Here is a 19290-nt window from a genome sequence, read left to right as displayed (position 1 = left end):
CGATCATCCTGACTGCGGTTAACATGATGTTTTTATGACCCAGTCACCTACAGCGATACGTGACATCACGACGCTGCTCTGCTCCACGTGCACGTCTTTGCACGCTCACGATTTAATGATGTTTCCAGACGCAGAGTTGATTGTGTGTGTGTTTTTTGTTTGGGTTTTTTCTGCAGGAATGTTGTTTGTCAGCAGGATGGCGTCCATGTTCGATCAGCACCTGCTGCCTCGAATATGAAAATCATTTTATCATCTTTATTTTATCAACAAAGCTGCAGAAAAAAGGACAAATATTTACAGCCTCAGTTTGCTGCTGCTGGAGTCTTTAAAGACTTCATCTTTGCATTATGGCGCTCTTCCTCCACAACGTTTGTGTTTATCGGCCGTGGCGTCCCAATGAGTCAACACGCAACCCCCCCCCCCAAAAAATACCAGAGGTCTGATTCGGCCTCAGTCTCTCAGACGCATCGACTTCATGACTAAAACGGAGAGATTGAGAGTCATTAGAGAAGGTGTGGTCCAGCTCTTATCAACACGCATGACTTTCTCTGCAGTAAACGCCCCCACACACACACACACACACACACACACACACACACACACACACACACACACACACACACACACACACACACACACACTGAAGCTCACACACTGACCTCCATACAGGACGCTATTTTCAGACTGACCAGATGCTGATAAAGACGTTTATATTTAACGAGATAAAACGTTTGAGAAGAAAATGTTTTTCATTTTAAGTTTCTGCAAACCAACAAAATGTTGCATTTGCACATTTGAATACGTTTCACTTTACAGCATTTCCTCTGTTAAACTTCAGTCTGAAGCTTTGTCTCTTTGTAGCTGTTGTGTGTCTCTTTGTAGCTGTTGTGTGTCTCTTTGTAGCTGTTGTGTGTCTCTCTGTAGTTGTTGTGTGTCTCTCTGTAGTTGTTTTGTGTCTCTCTGTAGTTGTTTTGTGTCTCTTTGTAGTTGTTTTGTGTCTTTTTGTAGTTGTGTGTCACTGAGGTATTTGTGTGTCTTACTGAGATAATTTGTGTCCCCTTAAAATAATTTTGTTACTCTTCATAGTTTTGTCTCTGTAGTTGTTTTGTGTCTCTCTGTAGTTGTTTTGTGTCTCTTTGTAGTTGTTTTGTGTCTTTTTGTAGTTGTGTGTCACTGAGGTATTTGTGTGTCTTACTGAGATAATTTGTGTCCCCTTAAAATAATTTTGTTACTCTTCATAGTTTTGTCTCTGTAGTTGTTTTGTGCCTCTCTGTAGTTGTTGTGTGTCTCTCTGTAGTTGTTGTGTGTCTTTTTGTAGTTGTGTGTCTCTCTGTAGTTGTTTTGTGTCTCTCTGTAGTTGTTTTGTATCACTGAAGTCTTTGTGGGTCTTGTTGAAATAATTTGCTGAGATAATTTGTGTCTCTTTAAAATAATTTTGTTACTCTTCATAGTTTTGTCTCTGTAGTGGTTTTGTGTCTCTTTATAGTTACTTTGTGTCACTGAGGTATTTGTGTGTCTTATTACGATAATTTGTGTCTCTTTAAAATAATTGTGTTTTTTTTGTATTAATTTTGTGTCACTTTGTGTGTCTTATTGAGATCATTTGCATCTTTTTAAAATAGTTTCTGTCTCTTTGTAGTTGTTTTGTGTCTGTTTGTAGTCATTTTATGTCTCTTTGTAGCTTTTTGTCATTTGAGTATTTGTGAGTCAAAATGAGATAATTGTGTTTTTTAGTATAATTTGTGTCTCTATGCAGTAATTTGTGTCTCTTTGGGGTTTTGTCTTTTTGTGGTAACAAAATAAAGATGGTGAAAATGATAAAAAATTATATCTAGTAAACATCAGCATGTTATTCTAAATCTCCGGAGAACACGTTTATCTATTTTTAAGTTTTCTCAGGTTTTTCATGTTCACAGTGAAGAAGCTGAGGAGGAATCACGCCGGCTGCATGCGACCTGACCTAAAGCTTGAACAGGAAGCAGTCACATATTTTTTTAAAATAACAGAGGGGGCCTGTAACGGCCCAGCATGCTTTGCTCCTGCTGCCTCTGTCATCACGGTGTACTTCTATAGGATGTGTGTTTTAGGTCGACTGAGGCTATTCGAGTCTCCGGTGAGTCCACTTACAGCACAAACACAAACAGAGAGTTGAGTTGATTTTTCAACAACAGTCGGAGCACAATGGAGCGATCAACACGGTCGCCTTCTGCTCTGTGTGGAGGGCATCCTGTAGGCCTCCCGAAAAAGCCCTCAAGATATCAGAGAGAAAGTGATGTTGTACTGGGACACAGAAAAAAAACTGCAGTCGTCTGCAGATAAGTAAATATACGTGTGTGCCTCGATGTAAAAACTACAAAGTTGAGAAAAGTCCAAATTTCAGAGACATGAAACTAAAGCTTTCGGTCGGATTTGAACCTGCAGGATGTGGATTTCACGTGGCGTTATTCTCCTCAGACCACCAGGCCAACAGGAAATGCCCATATCCTCCCCGCAACATCTGACTCTTTATAGTCGGCATCCAGATCTCTGTTTACTTTGAGCCAGTGATACTCAACTGAAGGCCCGCGGGCCAAATATGGACCCCCATAGGGCGCCTGGCAGCCCCCCCAATGATTTTCTAATTGACTAAAAAAAAAGTGATATATACTGTGAACTGTTTTTGTACTTTTAGTCTCCATAAGGTGTCAGAGTGCATAAAATAACGTCAAAGTAGAGCTGAAAAAAAGTGCCCAGACAGAGGTCCTAGATAAGACCTTAATGTCCTAAAATCCTAGAAAAGTCCTAAAATCTGAGAAATGTCCTCAAATCCTACAAAACTTCCTCAAGTCTTATAAACGTCCTAAAATTCAAGAAATGTCCTAAAATCCGAGACACATTCTATAATCTGAGAAATGTCCTAAAAAACCTTGAAACGTCCTAAAATCCCAGAAACATCCTAAATCCTAGAAACGTCCTTAATTCCAAGAAACGTCCTTAAATCCTAGAAATTACCTAAAATCCGAGAAATGTCCTAAAATGCTGGAGATGTCCTATAATGCTAAAGCTGCCTAAAATCAGAGAAATGTCCTCAAATCCTACAAACTTCCATTAGTCCTAGAAGTGTCCTAAAATCCTAGAAACATCCTAGAACCGAAGAAATTTCCAGAAATCCTATAAACGTCCGAAAATTCAAGAAATGTCCTATAATCTGAAAAACATCCTAAATTCCTAAAAATATCCTAAAATCCTGCAAACATCCTACAACCCTAGAAGCGCCCTAAAATCCCAGAAATGTCCTGAAAACCCAGAAATATCCTTAAATCTGAGAAACATCCTAAAATCTTAGTAACATTCTAATATCCGACAAATGTCCTAAAATCCTAGAAATGTACTAAAATCTGAGAAATGTTGTAAAACTCTAGAAATGTCCTAAAATCCTACAAACATGTACAGAGCTGCTGTCTCTGGCCCCTGGCCTTGTGTAATTTTTCAAATGCGTCCTGGAGCAAAGCCAGCTGAGTGTCTCTGCTGTGAGTTTTATATTTTTATTGGCTCGATTTATAAGTCAGAAACCTGACAAACTCCCTCTCCTCCTCCTCCTCCTCCCTCAAGACTGTGAATTACAGGAAGAGCCCACACATCTGGTGCGCTCCAGTCCAAACTGGTAAACAGCCTCTAACACCAGTGCGTAAACGTGCACGCGCAAATGTGTGTGCGTTTGTGTGTCTGTCTGGGATGCTGCTGCTGCCTCCCTCTCCTCGTTGGCTGAAACAGGGATGCCTCTGAGCGCTGATAGGCTGAAAGTTTCTCGGTGGCGTTTTCGGCGGAGGCGCAGCATCAGCGTCCCATAAATGTAAAGCCTCAGAGCGCACGCACTCAGTGACCACAGGCGACACTGAGCGCGCGCAGAGCCTCGAGCCCGCACAGCTGAGAGGAGAAACTTTTGCAGAAGACGCCTTAATTCTCACATCAGGAGTATTTGAACGCCGCCATGCTCGCTGCTTGTCTGGAGTTCCTCGGCTTGGCGCTGTGCGTCATCGGCTCGCTGCTCGTGATGGTCGCGTGCGGGTTGCCCACGTGGAAGGTGACCGCGTTCATCGACTCCAACATCGTGGTGGCGCAGACCATCTGGGACGGCCTGTGGATGTCGTGCGTGGTGCAGAGCACGGGCCAGATGCAGTGCAAAGTCCACGACTCGGTGCTGGCCCTGGCGCAGGACCTGCAGACGGCTCGCGCGCTCACGATCGTCTCCGCCGTGCTGGGGGTGGTCGCGCTCTCAGTGACGGTGGCCGGGGCGCAGTGCACCAACTGCATCAAGGACGAAGTGGTGAAGGCGCGGGTGGTGAACGCCGGGGGGGTGATCTACATCATGAGCGGGCTCTTCGTGCTCGTGCCGCTCTGCTGGATGGCCAACAACATCATCGTGGACTTCCACGACCCGCTGGTGCCGCCGTCCAAGAAACGCGAGATCGGGGCGGCAATCTACATCGGCTGGGCGGCCACCGCGCTGCTGCTGCTGGGGGGGACCCTGCTCTGCTGCTCCTTCTCCCAGGGGGTCCGGGGCGCGTACCCCATCAAATACGCGCCCACCAAGACGATCACATCCAACGGAGGGACTGACAAGAAGTACTATGTATAAACTGCTATTCAAACAGACTTTGGGTTTTGGGACATTTGGGACTTTTGCTGTGAAAGTTTGAAATGTTGTGGGGCCAAAAAGACGCTGAGCATGTTCATACTGCAGAGTAAGGTTGCAAAGGTATGAGACTTAAATGATAACTGTCACAGAAAATATCGCGATGTCACGGTATTACAGAATAATTATTACAATCCGTTCAAATTACCTTTTAAAAAAACCTTTGAAACCTGAGCATATTAGTTTGATTTCTTTAAAAAAAAAAAAAAAAAGAAAAGAAAAAAACAAGGAGAAAAGGCAACAAACAAGTTCAAAAGACATGGCAAAAATTTGCGCCCAAAAAAATTATTATATGTAATTAGAATGTAATATTTCTTGTAATATATTATTATATATGTTCTTGGCATTTTAAATGCAAAATTATTACAATCATCCAAATTCTGGACATTCCCCCCTTTTTTAAAAAAAGTAAGTTTTATGTAATTATGTCATCAAATTTCACCAATTTCTTTGAATTTATTGGAGATTTTTTCCGCCATGTTTTAGAAAGAAATCAGATCAGTCTGCAAAGGGTTAAATAGGTTGTGAAAGAATGAATGGAGCACAAGAAAACTGAAAGTTGACCCCATCTATTTCAGAAACATGGGAAAAACGGCAACGAGAAACTGACCCAGATACGGAAATGACCCAGAAATTAGTACAAGAATTTACCTGAAAATGAGCAAAAATACATTTTAAAAAATCCAAGCAATAAAGATTTTTCCTGAAAATTATCAAAAAATAAATTTGAAAAAATCCAGGCAAACAAAAAACAAATGGAAAAGTTAAAAAAAGACAAAAACAAGGGGAAAACTTCTTAAAATTATAATTCTGTAAAATGATCTTAAATATACATTTTCTTACAATGTTATTTTAATTTTTATTATTATTTAAAAAATCTAAAATAATTTTAAATATATCATATCTGGGAATTTTTCATCTTTTTTTCCCAATTCTAAATCTACAGATTTCTTGCAATTTGCTGGATTTTTTTTGCCGAGTTACTCATTGCTTTTTAATGTTATGTTTTTTAAATAAAGTCTTGCTCAGGGTTCAAAGGTTTAAATACTTGTCAAAGGCATCTGAATGCAGCACAAAATATGTGATGATTTAGGTTTTAAAGGGTTAAAGGAATGAAAACATTCTGCATCCATTTGCATTTTTCAGTATTTTAGATAAGTAAACAGTATGATCTCGTCAGTTTATCTCAAAAGTGGTATATCGCTGCAGCCTGAACACAAAGTGGAGCTTATAAAGACATGATGAGCACGCTGTGGCAGTAAACATTGTGCATGAAAATGTGCAAAATGGTCATTTTTCAGGCTGCTGGAGCTCATTTTTGCTCGTAGTGAGTTTTCATCTGTTTGTAAAGCATCAAAAGGCCACTTTAAGTGTTTAAAGGCTGATTGAAGTCTGGAAAAATGTTTTATCACAAGGTTGCAATCATGCAATTGTGCAGGTTGGTGTGGCCTCTGATTGGCTGCAGGTCTTCATTGTTTATAGTGTTTTCCCCTCCCAGTGGACTCATTCAGTGCACTGGTTCAGAGACTGGTTCCCACAGTGAACGTGCAGCAGGCAGTGAAGCCTTTCCACACCGATGAGCACGCGTGTTGTGATCAAAGAGGGCGGATTTGCATTTCAATATGTACAGTGTTTTCTATTTTCTGTCATTATTTTGTAGACTTTTTAATACTTTTTCTAATAAAGAAAAAAAAGCCATTTACGTGTTTGTGCTTGTCATTTTAAGTCTGTCTTATCTGATATTTAAACATATATGCATGTATATGCATACATATATGCATGTCATCATTTATTTTGATAAAAAGGTCGAATGTGCACAAAAATGTGCCAAATCTCACTTGTATAACGAGGACAAAGGCCAGTAAAAACACATCATGTTCTCACACGTGCACTTTGTTTGTATTTGCAATAAAGGAAACAAACAAGAGCCAGAAAATGACGTCAAAATAATCAAGCCTGGGCTCACACACACCCCGGCGCAGCGCTAAACGACCTGGCTGGTTTGGAACAATGCGCCCAGCAGACTATCATGATGATTAGCACAATCAGCAGGGTGCAACTCCAGCGTCAGGAAGCTTGGCCCAGATCTGGACCAGCGGAGCAATCAGTGCCCTCACGTGGATAAACAAGACGAAGAAGAAGAAGAAGAAGAGGAGCGTGCAACACAAACACAATCAGGAACACGCACACAAAGAAGGTGGTGAGTCACACACAATCACAGCGAGGGCGATCCGCGGGAGTTTCTCACGAAGGGCAAAGTAACCGAGTACATTCACTCCAATACTGTCATCATTATTTTAAACAACTTGTACTTCGGTTTAGAGGTTCCCAACCGGTGCAGCCACGGGGTCCAGATTTCTCCCACATCAGAGAAATGTTTCATATTCAATTTTAGATTTTTCACAAAATGTAAATAGTAAGTACATGGACTTAAAACAGAATGAAATCAAACTTATTGCAAGAATTAAACACAAAACAAAGGGTGTTTCGAGGATTTTAGGACAAAATTAGCCAAACATTTTTAAAAGATTAAAAAAAAAGGGAGAAAAAAAAATCTCCCCAAAAATAAAAATAATCACAAAAATAATAAAATCACAAAAACAAATTAAAGGGGGGGAAATCTCAAAAAAATTACTATAAACAAACAAATTTTCTTTAAAATTAACTAAACACTTTAAGAGGTTGTAAACAAAAAAGAAAATCAGCAAAAAAAAAAAAAAAAATTCAGAGAAAAAGAAAATCGCCAAAAACCCAATAAATTACACCAAAAATAAAAATAAAAATCTGTTTGTTTCTGTTGTTTAAAAATCAATCAATCAGAAAAAAATCTCCATAAATTTTAATATTAAACAAACTGTCAACAACTTTGAAAGGAAACAAGCCTTCCTAACCTGCAGGCAGTTTTATTTATTTATTTTGGTGATTTTTTTCCCCTCAGAAGTCTGGGCTTAGCAGCCAATCCGTCTGATTTTAACTAATTATATTTTATTTTGCAATATGTTTTACATCATTCTGTTTCATGCACACGTCCTTTTCAGCTTTTGTGAAATAAAATCTGGACCCCGCGGCTGCACCTCTTAGGAACCACTTATTACGTAATAAGGTGACTTATGGGAAAAACAACTTTTGAAATTGCTCCAGTACTGAGAGAGACCGCTGCCGCTGTTTTTTTAAGCTGACCCGAACACGTAAGCTTTAATGATGATTAATGATGAACTGTAAACCAGAGTTCAACGTCTCTGGCAACAACGCTGCTGTTGGCTCTATTGTTTGTCATTTCCAGTAAATATCACAATATAAAACATGTGTTTTCTGTTATAAACAGCACAAACGTAGGAGGACAGCAAGTCCTCATGTCTTCACATCTTGAAGTGGTCATGTCTTAAGTATGATCCCCGCTGCACAATTAATATCTTCCATAGTTCAATCACACAATGTTACGAAAAGTGCATGTTTGATGGAGTCAGTGAGGACAGAGAGACGTCTGCTGTGAGAACACGGTTCACTCTGCATATCTGCAGGGGGGAAATATTTTTACCAAAAATTATAAGATTTAAATATGTCGTCGAGCCCGCAGGTTTGAAAGATGCGTTTTCTTTTTTTAAAAAAAAGTGTGGATTTTTTTCTATTTAGTTTTTTGGATGTTATTTTTTCTTTAAAACTTTTGTTGAATTTTAAAAATATTTCGCTTTTTTTTCTTTAAAATGTTTGGGCTTTTTTTCTGTTGGAATTTTTGGTAATTTTTTTCATTTAAAACTTTTTGGACATGATTTTCTTCCTATACAGTTTTGGGTAATTTTTTAAAATATTTGGTAATTTCCTTTTTCTCTAAAAAAATATGACTTTTTAAATATGCAATAAATAAATGCATGCAATAAATTACAACAAAATAGTTATATGTCTATGAAAGAAAAAAAATCGGCAAAAGTTTGTGCAAATCACAAAAATATGTTAAACAAAAAAAGACATTTTAATAGAAAAAATATCACCAGAAGTCTATAAAAATCAAAAAATTTAATGTAAAAAATAATAATAAATAATATCAAAAATTTTAAATCACCACAAATTTTAAAGGAAAACAAACAAACTATAAAAAAAAAAATCCCTCCATAATTAAATGCCCTCCAAACCTGCGAGACATCTTTTATTTATTTATTTTTTTAAAGATACTTTTCTGGTCATTTTCTTGACACCATTTATCAATTTCTTGCAGTTTGCAGGACATTTCATGCCGAGTTATTAATTGTCTTTTTCCCATGTTTTTGAAAGAAATAAAACCAATTTGCTCATTTCAGAGGTTGAAATGCTTGTGAATGCTTTCACAATATTGCTCTATGAAACCACACAAATTTTATTTGTTTTAAATTTTAATGTTGAAGTAAATTCCATAATTTCTATTTGACAAGTCCTGTCGTTATGTTTTTATCATCATCTGCACACAATAAATTACAATAAAATATGTACACGTTATTGAGGCACAAGAGGTCTGTGAAATCAGCTAAGCTCACGCAGCCTCTTTCAGATTTAACCCCAAACTGCTTCGACGTTCAGGCCAGCAGACTTTATACGCTACAATCATTCAAGTATAAACTCTAACTGCCATCCAGAACATTAAATCAGCAAAACCGAAGCCCAAAGACCGTGCACGTTCTGAGGATGAGTGTGATGAATCTGCAGTATTTCATGCGATCCATGAATGTTGAATCTGTGTGAAACAGAAGTGGGTCAAAGCAACATGAAGGCACTCTGTCGCCCTCTGCTGGTTTAAACCGCTCACTATTTTAAAGGGTCAGTTCACCCAAAATTACAGCATGAAAACTCCTCCAGGATACTGTGCTCATGATTAGCTCTGATTACAAAATTTTACACGTCAACTGTGTATAAACTAACTCTGAGAAAACGTCTTCTTTCAAGATTAGTGTCACTAAATCAGTATCTGACCACACGTCTCCCCTTCTGTTCCTGAGGTATGACGCCGAGTAACAGACCGAAAACGTGATGACGTCACAGTGAAGTTGACCTTTTGAATGTTAAACATCATCACTTTATCATTTTATCCTATTAGACATTTGGGTGTAATTTTGTAATAATAATTAGCGTATGAATTCTTAGCCAAAAACATGTTTTGTGAGGTCACAGTGGCCTTTATCCACCAAATTCTAATAAGTTCATTCTTTGAGTCCAGATCGACGTTTGTGCCACATTTAAAGAAATTTCCTAAAGGTATTCTTATACGAGAATGAGATGGCTGCAAGATCACAGTGACATAGACCTGTATTTCATGAAAATCGAATAGGTTAATCGTTGAGTCCAAGTGGACGTTTGTGCCAAATTTAGGTAGGTATTCTTGAGATATCACGTTTAAAAGAATGAGACAAATGAGGTCACAGTAACTTTGACCAATGACCACAAACGTCTAACTAGTTCATTCTTGAGCACAAGTGGATGTTTGTGCCAAATATAAAGAAATTTCTTAAAGGTGTTCTTGAGTTATCAGGCTCACAAGAATTAGACGGATGCAAGGTCAAACTAAACTTGACCTTTAACAAAATTCTAATTATTTCCATTTTAAGTCCAACTGGCCAAATTTGAAGAAATCCCCTCGAGGTGTTCTTAAGATATCATGCTGACAAGAATGAGACAGACGCGACGTCACAGTGACCTTTAACCACCAAGTTTTAATCAGTTCATACTTGACTCAAAGTGGACATTTGTGCCAAATATGAGTTTTCCCTCAAGGTGTTCTTGAGATGTTGACTTTGCGAGAATGAGAAAGATAAGGTCACAGTAACCTGGACCTTTGAATTATGACAACCAAAGCCTAATCGCTTCATTGTTAAGTCCAAGTGGATGTTTGTGCCAAATTTGAGGAAATTTCCTCAAGGTGTTCTTGAGATATTGCATTCACGAGAATCGAAGGGACGGATGAACGGACTATGTAGATAACAAAAGTATCTTTTGTTCTGCTGCATGAATACTTTTTTTCCACGGTACTTTTTGAGATATTACAATACAACAAACTGATAAATAAAGTTAAAGTTTAACCTGTAAGTTCCTGTAAGGTTGTGTTTAGTTTCCACTGTGTTTTTCAAACTTGAATATTTGGAGATATGTCACCAAAAAAGGCGACTTGGGACTAATGTCACATTTTTATCGTTTTTTTTGGAAGGCGAGTAGATGTCATTTTTGTGGCACGTAAAACATATATTTACATGTAATTACGATCAAATGTCATCATATTAATTAAAGATCGCCACCTGATGGTCAAAGTGGTTTCTTTTCCGTAAAGACAAGTTGTTGTTTTTTTTTAAATGTGAAAAAAAATAAAGAAATTTGTACCTCAAAACACACAAAAAAAGCATATCAAACCAAAACTGTGTAGCTCTGAATGCTAAAATATGTCCTTTAAAAAAATAAACACATACAGGTGAACTGATCCTTCAAACCAGCAGCGATCTGAAATCCTCTTAAGGCAGGAGAGACAAAGTTATTACGTTTTCAGCGTTAACACGAGACAATGCACTCGTAAAATCGTCTGGATTTCCCTTTATCGTCTCTGATCTAACTCCGATATAAAGACCTGCTGCCAAAACGAATAAAAGCTGCACCTGGGCTTGAACCGGCTCGTCTTTATGTCTTTATGGATGAGGTGATGTGTCCGTGTGGATTTATCTGACTCCAGATCTGAGATTATGTGTCCGTACTGAACCGAAGGCACTGACAGAGTGTGTTATGACTGGTATTCCTTCAGTAACTGGCCACCAATAACCAGTCTCTGGATCTCACTGGTGCCCTCGTAGATCTCTGTAATGCGAGCGTCGCGGTAGTGCCTCTCGGCGGGCATGTCCGACACGTAACCCATCCCACCCAGAACCTGGATCGCCTGATTTTAAAGTGCAAACAAAAGAAATGTTTAAAATTTGTCTCGGAGGTTCATTTTCTGTGTGTTTATGTTCTGTTTTTGTTTTTTTACCTGGTGTGCGCAGAAGGTGGCGGCTTCAGATGCTGCGAGTTTGGCCATGGCTGCTTCCTGCAGGAAAACACAGGAGCTTTAAATGTTTGCTACACTGCAGGAATTAACCTTTTTTCTTTTTAAAATAAATTTTCTATTGTCTTTTTTTTTTTAACTTAACAGCAAGCAACCCAAAGACATCTCAGATTAAAAACAGGCCCTTTTCCCCCTGTTCTTTCCCCTTTATTTTCTCTTTATTTTAATTATTTAATTAATGTAATTTATTACAATTTTATTATTATTATTAGTAGTAGTAGTAGTAGCAGTAGCAGTAATAGTAATAATAATTTTAAAAAATTAAAAATAACAATAATTACCATAATTAAAATCAAAAGAAAATAAGGGGGAGAAACACATCTATATTATTATTAATATTAATAAAAAATAAAAATGAAAATAATTACCCCTAATAAAATAAAGAGAAAATAAAGGGAACAAACACCATGTATACCGCATATAATTATCATTATTGATGATGATAACACATTTTAAAAAAGACAATTACAATAATAAAATGAAGAGAAAATTAAGGTAAAAAAACACCATCTTTACCTTAAAGGCAGATACACTCGTGCCGTCAGTCTTTCGAAGGGTAAAACAGTAAAAGTTTCACGTTGGCACTGCGTGACTGAGGGAGCTTTGTAACTTATCCACTGCTTTAAAATACGTCTCCCAGTGAGGAGAAGGAGTTTGTCACATAGTTTGAAGCCAAATGAATTCAGGGACAGTGTTTAACATGGCAAGCTCAGTATGAAGAGGCTTAGATCTTTCGGTTATTTTTAGTGAAACATTTTTGCTAAATTTCGATGCAGTGTTACTCTAGAATCTTGACCTCTCAGACAGTTACAGATAAAAACGCTTTTGGCAGAGGCTGTGACCTCTCGCCGTCATCCTTGATATATTTACTGCTGAGATCACACTCCCATTTCTTTTAAACGTTTTTAAATTCAGTGTTTACCTTGGTGAAGGGTTTCTTTGAGTCTCGAAGAAGTGAAGCCTTCCAGGTGAGCAGACGGGCGCTCTCTATTGCCACAGCCATGTCGGCCAGTTTGAACTGAACAAAGAGAAAAATACTCCGTTAGTGCCGCAGTGATTAGCTGTTTCATTTTTACAACCATGGTTTTTATTGTTCCCATGAGTTAAAAAATAACAGAACAAAAGAGAGCTGCATGTACATATGACAAAAAAAATAAAAAGAAGAAAAAATAAATCAATCGATAAATAATAAAAGAAATAACAACAGTAAAAACAAACTAACAAAAAAAGATTTCTCATATCATCTAAGTCATTCATGGAAAAAACAACCCTAAAAATAGTCCTGAAATATTCTGAAAGGTTTTTTCTGCTTTTCTTTGTTTTTTGTCATAAATTCAATATCTTTTCATTTCAGACAAAAAAAAATCATAACATCACCTTGGGCTCTAAGAAACAAGTAAAGCTTTTTAATTATATTCTGACTGCTTACTAAATCCAAGGGTACTCAAGAGAGAAAGTATATGACCCCACGTTAGATCCCACCCTGTCTCATAAACACAATATCTTGATTTTTGGACAGTTTTCTGAGCGGGACTCTGAGTTTGACGTCCACATAGAGCGGTTTAGATCACCTGAAAAACTGTTTGTTCACAACCTGCCTGGTCACATTTTTTGCATTTTCAGCAACACCACAAAAAAAACAAGTTGTAACAAACCGTTTCCTTTTCCGTCTGCAGTTTACAGAGTTGTGTCTGAGCGACGGCAGGCGTCACGTTACCTGGATGGCCGGCAGCTTGCCGATGGGCGCTCCGAAAGCGGTGCGTTTGTGTGCGTAGTCTGCGGCGCAGTCCAGAGAGGCCTGAGCGATGCCGAGAGCCTGAGCCGCGATGCCGATCCGCCCGCTGTCCAGGGTTTGCTGCAGATAAAGTGTACATTTACCACACAGGAAAACAGGCAACGTGCTTACATGCACCGTTGTAACCCGACAAATCCACACATACAAGCTGCAGAAATCAGAAGTCTGCAAACAGGACAGGGTGGTTTTTCCAACTATAGAAACTTTTTTAAACATCTAGAGGCAAGTGGGAGAGGAAAAAATGTAAAGATGGAACTGCATCTTCGCACCATTATTATGATATTTATTTTTTTTATTTATTATTATCATTATTATTTATTTTATTAGAAAGGATCCCCGTTAGCTGATGCCAATCACATCAGCTAATCTTCCTGTGAGCCAAAATTTAATCATCATATTTACATCATCTTATCACATACACAGATACTACCTCATGTCACGAGGACAAGTACGGTATATTCACGAAGTTTCGGGAAATTCAGGAAATTTCAGTGCACGTAACTTGAGACAGAAAATATGTTGTGCAGGGCTTGTAAGTCTTTGGCACTGACTGCAAGACTCAGGCAGTTGAAACTTTTCACTTGGTCTCAAGTCAAATGTGCATTTTGTCCTGCAATGAAAAACTAAATTTATTCTGACTTATTCTGTTGCTGCGTGAAAAACACCAACAGTTCAGTCAATCCAAACTCTGCTCTGATTCTGAAGAGCGTTTAGTACTTCTACCGTTACAGAACCACTACTTAGAGCTTCGAAAAATGACTCAAATTACTGGAATAATTTATTACATATTATATCTATCAGGAATCAGAAATAGTTATTGATCACTATTTTATTGTTGCTCTGATATTAAGCATAGAGAATTAAAGTGAAATAGAAAATAAGAGGTATGTAAAAAGAAGGAAAACTCTAATCACCAAGTCAAATGGCAAATTTGTTTGTTCTTGAGGTATCACGTTCACAAGAACGAGGCGTACGAACATACCAACGTACAGATGGGGAACCTGAAAACATAATGGTTTTGGCCACAGATATCGCTGGCATGGGTGCAGCAAAAATTGGTGCAGGTAAAAAAAAAAATGTACTCAAAAAAAAAGAAAAAAATATTTTGAGCGCTACTCCCTCAGGTTACTTTATTTTGGACATCCATAAAGTCTTTTTTTTTAAAATTCGGCTCTTAGTTTGAAATGTAAAACCACCCTGTGTGTGCCAGTGAATGAAGTGCTTTAAAGTACCATGGCGATCTTGAATCCGGCTCCTCGGGGGCCCAGCATGTTGCCCAGCGGTATCCTGCAGTCCTCCAGGATGATGTTGGCGGTGGACGAGGCTTTGATGCCCAGCTTGTCCTCTTTCTTGCCCAGAGACAGCCCCGGGTGTGGCATCGGGATCAGGAAGGCGCTGATGCCCTGCAGGCGTTTAGAGGAAATGAAAAGCACAAAGGTGAGGGAGGATCGCCGAGGTATTGCTCAATAGAACAATCGACTCTTTATCTCTGAGTAAAAAGCGCCGCGTCATGCCTTGTGTTTGAGTTTCTTGTCCGTGGTGGCGAACACGATGGTGGCCGAGGCGTCCCAGCTGTTGGTGATCCACGCTTTGGTCCCGTTCAGCACCCACTCGTCTCCCTCCTGACGGGCCACCGTGGACGCCGCACCCGCATCGCTGCCGTTACCTGGAGGTTAAAATTACGTCGTGGATTTAAACCGGGTTTGGAAAAGACGTTCTAAAGCCACGTACGTGTGAGGTGTCATATTTACCCGGCTCGCTGAGGGCGAAGCAGCCCACCTTCTCTCCGGTGGTGAACGGCGTGATCCACTGCTTCTTCTGCTCCTCTGTGCCGTTCTTCAGAATCGGCCCGATGTAGAGAGACTGAGAGCAGAAGAGGAGAATAAACGTCTGCACCGACACGTCACACCTGTTACATTTTATCTATTTCATTTTTGCTCACATTATTCACAGACACCACCACGCCGGTGCTGGCGCAGCCTCTGCTGATCTCCTCCAGAGCCAGACTGTACGCCAGATAGTCCATCCCCGTCCCTCCCAGCTCCTCCGGGACCTCGATGGCCATCACCCCCATCGCCCCCAGCTCCTCAATCTGCAGGAGCACAGACGAAAAAAGTACGGAACGATAAAATTTTTTTAAAAGGAATAAATTAAGGTGATGATTACAAGACTGATCATATCATGAAGACTTTGATGCTGTTTGTTTTGGTCTGGAGCGATGATGTCTTCTGTCTTTTTTTGGGTTTTGTTTTGTTTTTGTACTCGTTTCGTGGCATCTGTTTGTGGCGTGTTGATGGTTTGGGATGTTTTGATAATATGGTGCATCTTGTATTAATTATTTTAATCTTTATAAAAAAAAACTAAGTATTGCAATATTTTATGTGGTAATATTACAGACATACACGGACCCCAAGAATCGATTTTTATTTGATCAAAAAATGTAATATTAACCCTTTAAAACCTGAGCAAATCGGTTTGATTTCTTTCAAAACAGGCAATTAGCGTCAAAAGAAGAAAAAGCTCAAAACTTTGCAAAAAAAAATGTTAAAAAAGTGCATGAAAATGACCAGAAAATAAGTTAAAAAAACAAGCAAGGAAATGACCTGGAAAAATGGTCAAAAAAGACACTATATCCACAACATAATTTCAAATATGTAATTACAATAATTATATATCTTTCTTTTTCCTTCAACAATCTTCCCTGTCTTTTAAAACAATAATTTTCTAAATCTCCTGATCACATTTTCAGGACTTCAACCCTTTGAGGCGACGGCTGAAGATCCACTCTTTTGTAGATTTCTAAACTGTTTTTCCTCATAAGAAATCTCCTCGGTTCTTATCAATGCTCGCTAAACACGAGATTACAACAATAAAAACGGGATCAAATTTCAGCTCATGAGTCACATTAAACAATCATACGGCAGCTCTTTGTGTGTGTGTGTGTGTGTGTGTGTGTGTGTGTGTGTGTGTGTGTGTGTGTGTGTGTACCTGCTTGGCGGGGTAGGACTGGTCTTTGTCCAGTTTGGCAGCGATGGGCGCCAGTTCTCTGTCGGCGAAGTCTCTGCAGGTCTGTCTGAGGAGCTGATGAGTCTCTGGTAGCTCTGCCAGCTGAGACAAACTCCGACAGCCGGCGAGACACGAACTGAGCGCTGAGGGACAGAAAATAACACGAGGTCAACGATACCGATCACAGTTATTGATATTCACTCAGGCCCACTCTCCACCCCATGCATGGGAGTTGGCAGCCCCGGTGGGGAAAGGGTTAACAGAATTTTTAAATAACCCAACATGAGTAAGATTATTTTGATTAGAGGTTCTGATTGTTGGTTTTGGTTATTTTTCAATTAATTGCCCAGCACGACTCCTTAAAACAAATTGTTCCCATTCTTACATTTTATTACAACTTGGCCACGGATCCGGATAGGACGAAGTTTTGGGCCGGAGCCAGACCGCGGTCCGCCAGTTGGACATGCCTGGCTTACAGGTACATGTGATGAATCAGTAGTATGGCGCTATTAATAGCCACCTCCGTGCGCATTGGTGACACAATGACAGGTGATTTGTCGGAAAACCTTGAGACAGTTTGTAAAACTGCTGCAGCGGGAGCGGACTGTTGGACATGTCCACGCTGGAGTGGGCTGTTGGACATTTCCGCGCTGGGGGTCTGGATGAGACACGGAGCGATGCGTCCTGGTGTTTCTAAATAATTCATCCAAAGTCTGATTAAAGCTGAAACTAACACAAAGTCATCTGTAGAGTCTAAAGAAGTCACTTTCACCTCTGCAGATGTGTCTGTTTCAGACACTTTGGTGCTGTGAGGAGAAGCTGCGCTCTGTTTGTCTGTCTCACTGCTGCTGTCGGACCATCAGCTGTTTGATCCGCCATGATGAAATGCTGTGGCTGTCAAACACTCAGCTGTTGTACAGTCAAAGTCCTTCACTGGATTTGGTTCTCTGCGGCTCTATCCTCATGATCATCGGCTGTTCGTGTTGTCTGAACACGGCTGGAATGTGTTCTATCAACATTCTATCGACTACGTCTCATATTTCAATCGAGGAAGTCATTTCGTATTTTTTTTCTGCTCTGGTTTTATCGCCCAGCCCTAGGTATATGAAAAAGAACACCCTAATAAGAAATTTTATAAAAAAGCAGAGATCTGCATTTTTTGTGTGCAGCTGTGACATAAAAGCTCAACATTTTCACCCCTGAGTTTACCTTGATCCATCAAGTATATAATGATACACTTTTAATGTTATTTGGATGTCCTAAGTGATCACATAAAATCTTTAATGCGTGTCTACTGCAATTTTCCCTGCGTTAAATCACAGATTGACTGTACGAGTGAAACCGCAGCAAGAAAACTTCTAGCATCACAGAAAACAGAGCACACAGTGTGTCTCTACTACGACCAGATCTAGTTTGTTTCTTAGGTGATTTGACTCTTTAATTAACTGGTCTGAGACCCAGCTGCAGCTCCAGAGACGCCCACGGCGAGCCAGAGGTGACACAGGACGTTTTTATGGGTGTAATGATTCACAGAGTAAACGGTCAGATTTGATCTGTTATGACAGGGTCACACTTGAGTGTCAGGACAGTAAAAAACAAAAAAATAATAGAAAAAATTAAGCCACGATACAATATATGACAAAGCATCTAAACCTTTGGAATCAGGTTTGAAGTCTTTCAGAAACACGGGAAAAAAGTGACCTGAAAATAAAATTTCAAAGACAAAGAGAGGTCATTTAATTTATCTTATTTCAGTTTTCTTTCCTTTTTTGAGCTAATTTTTACTTTTTTGTTTTTGTTAGAACATTTTTTTTAAAAAAAACAAACAAATTTTTGGGTAATTTCTCGCTAAGTTTCTCATTGCCTTCTTTCCATTTTTTAAAAACTGGAATCAAAAGGTTTCAAAAGGTTAAATAAGGTTTTGAATGCAGGACGTTTACTTATAGTGATTTATTTTTTACAGTGTAATTTCAGTACTTTTACTTGAATAAAAAGTATTAATACTTCTCCTAAACGCTAATAATTACCATGTAACATTTATATACATTCCTGTGGTCATTTTATTCTCTGTATCTTGTATTAACGGTTTATTTCGAGGTCTTTGAACGCAGCAGCAGCTCTGCGGTTAGCTTTCGGTTTTTTAGGTGAAAGGTTATCCTCTTCATCAGTCACCTTCGCCTCAGTCTGACAGCTTATAAAAACCCTCAAACACGCAGAAACATCCTTTAAACTGTCTGACAGCATCAAACATCCTCACTGACACCGACTCTGTTTTTGTTTTTAAAGTTATTTACCGGAGCTAGCAGGCTAACCTCTAACCGTATTTAGCCGGGGAGCTAACAGCTAACTAACATGTTTACCGTTTAACTACAGCGCGTTTATAATGTCAGCAGCTAAAGCTGGTAAACGTTTATATTCACAAGTTATCAGTTATAGTGTTAAATAAGTTAACAATATAGTTTGCACAGCGTGTGTGCTGATGTAACAAGCTAAGCTAACTGTGTTTCCAGTATCTGTGCACACGCAGCTAACAGCTAAGAGCTAATAGCACTATTAGCATTGTGTTTCACGTCAAAGTTATGTTTTTGTAATATTATTATTATGTTTTTCTGTTGGTGGACTCACCTCTTCTCGCTTTAAACAGTGCAGCCATGACTGTAAATGACTCCCTGCTGTCCGCTTCAGCTTCAGTCTGAGTACAGTCACACTTCAGCGGAGCTGTTATGAAGCTGCTGCTGCCTTCACGCACCGTCCGAGACATTGGCT

At 39.1% G+C, this 19290-nt stretch overlaps 2 protein-coding genes across 2 annotated transcripts; one reads left to right on the top strand and one right to left on the bottom strand.

Annotated features, from left to right (window-relative positions):
- Window positions 1-3692: 3692 nt before the first annotated feature.
- Window positions 3693-6373, top strand: cldn5b (claudin 5b). The gene has a single exon (XM_042509545.2). The coding sequence runs from the start codon at window positions 3971-3973 to the stop codon at window positions 4616-4618; it is 648 nt and encodes a 215-aa protein (XP_042365479.1). The 5' UTR covers window positions 3693-3970; the 3' UTR covers window positions 4619-6373.
- Window positions 6374-8806: 2433 nt separating this feature from the next.
- Window positions 8807-19192, bottom strand: acads (acyl-CoA dehydrogenase short chain). The gene is made up of 10 exons (XM_042509338.2): window positions 19150-19192; window positions 16507-16667; window positions 15461-15610; window positions 15270-15381; window positions 15033-15184; window positions 14751-14921; window positions 13441-13578; window positions 12646-12741; window positions 11649-11705; window positions 8807-11558 (listed from the first exon to the last, which is right to left on the bottom strand). Exons 1-10 carry the CDS (start codon window positions 19175-19177, stop codon window positions 11406-11408), a joined length of 1218 nt encoding a protein of 405 aa, XP_042365272.2. The 5' UTR covers window positions 19178-19192; the 3' UTR covers window positions 8807-11405.
- Window positions 19193-19290: the final 98 nt, after the last annotated feature.

Source organism: Plectropomus leopardus, chromosome 20 (genome assembly GCF_026936395.1).
Source record: "Plectropomus leopardus strain MGB_pleo_1.0 chromosome 20, ASM2693639v1, whole genome shotgun sequence".
Lineage (NCBI taxonomy): Eukaryota > Metazoa > Chordata > Actinopteri > Perciformes > Serranidae > Plectropomus > Plectropomus leopardus.
The sequence above is the reverse complement of the archived record's forward strand: the minus strand, read 5'-3'. Positions and strand labels throughout refer to the sequence as shown.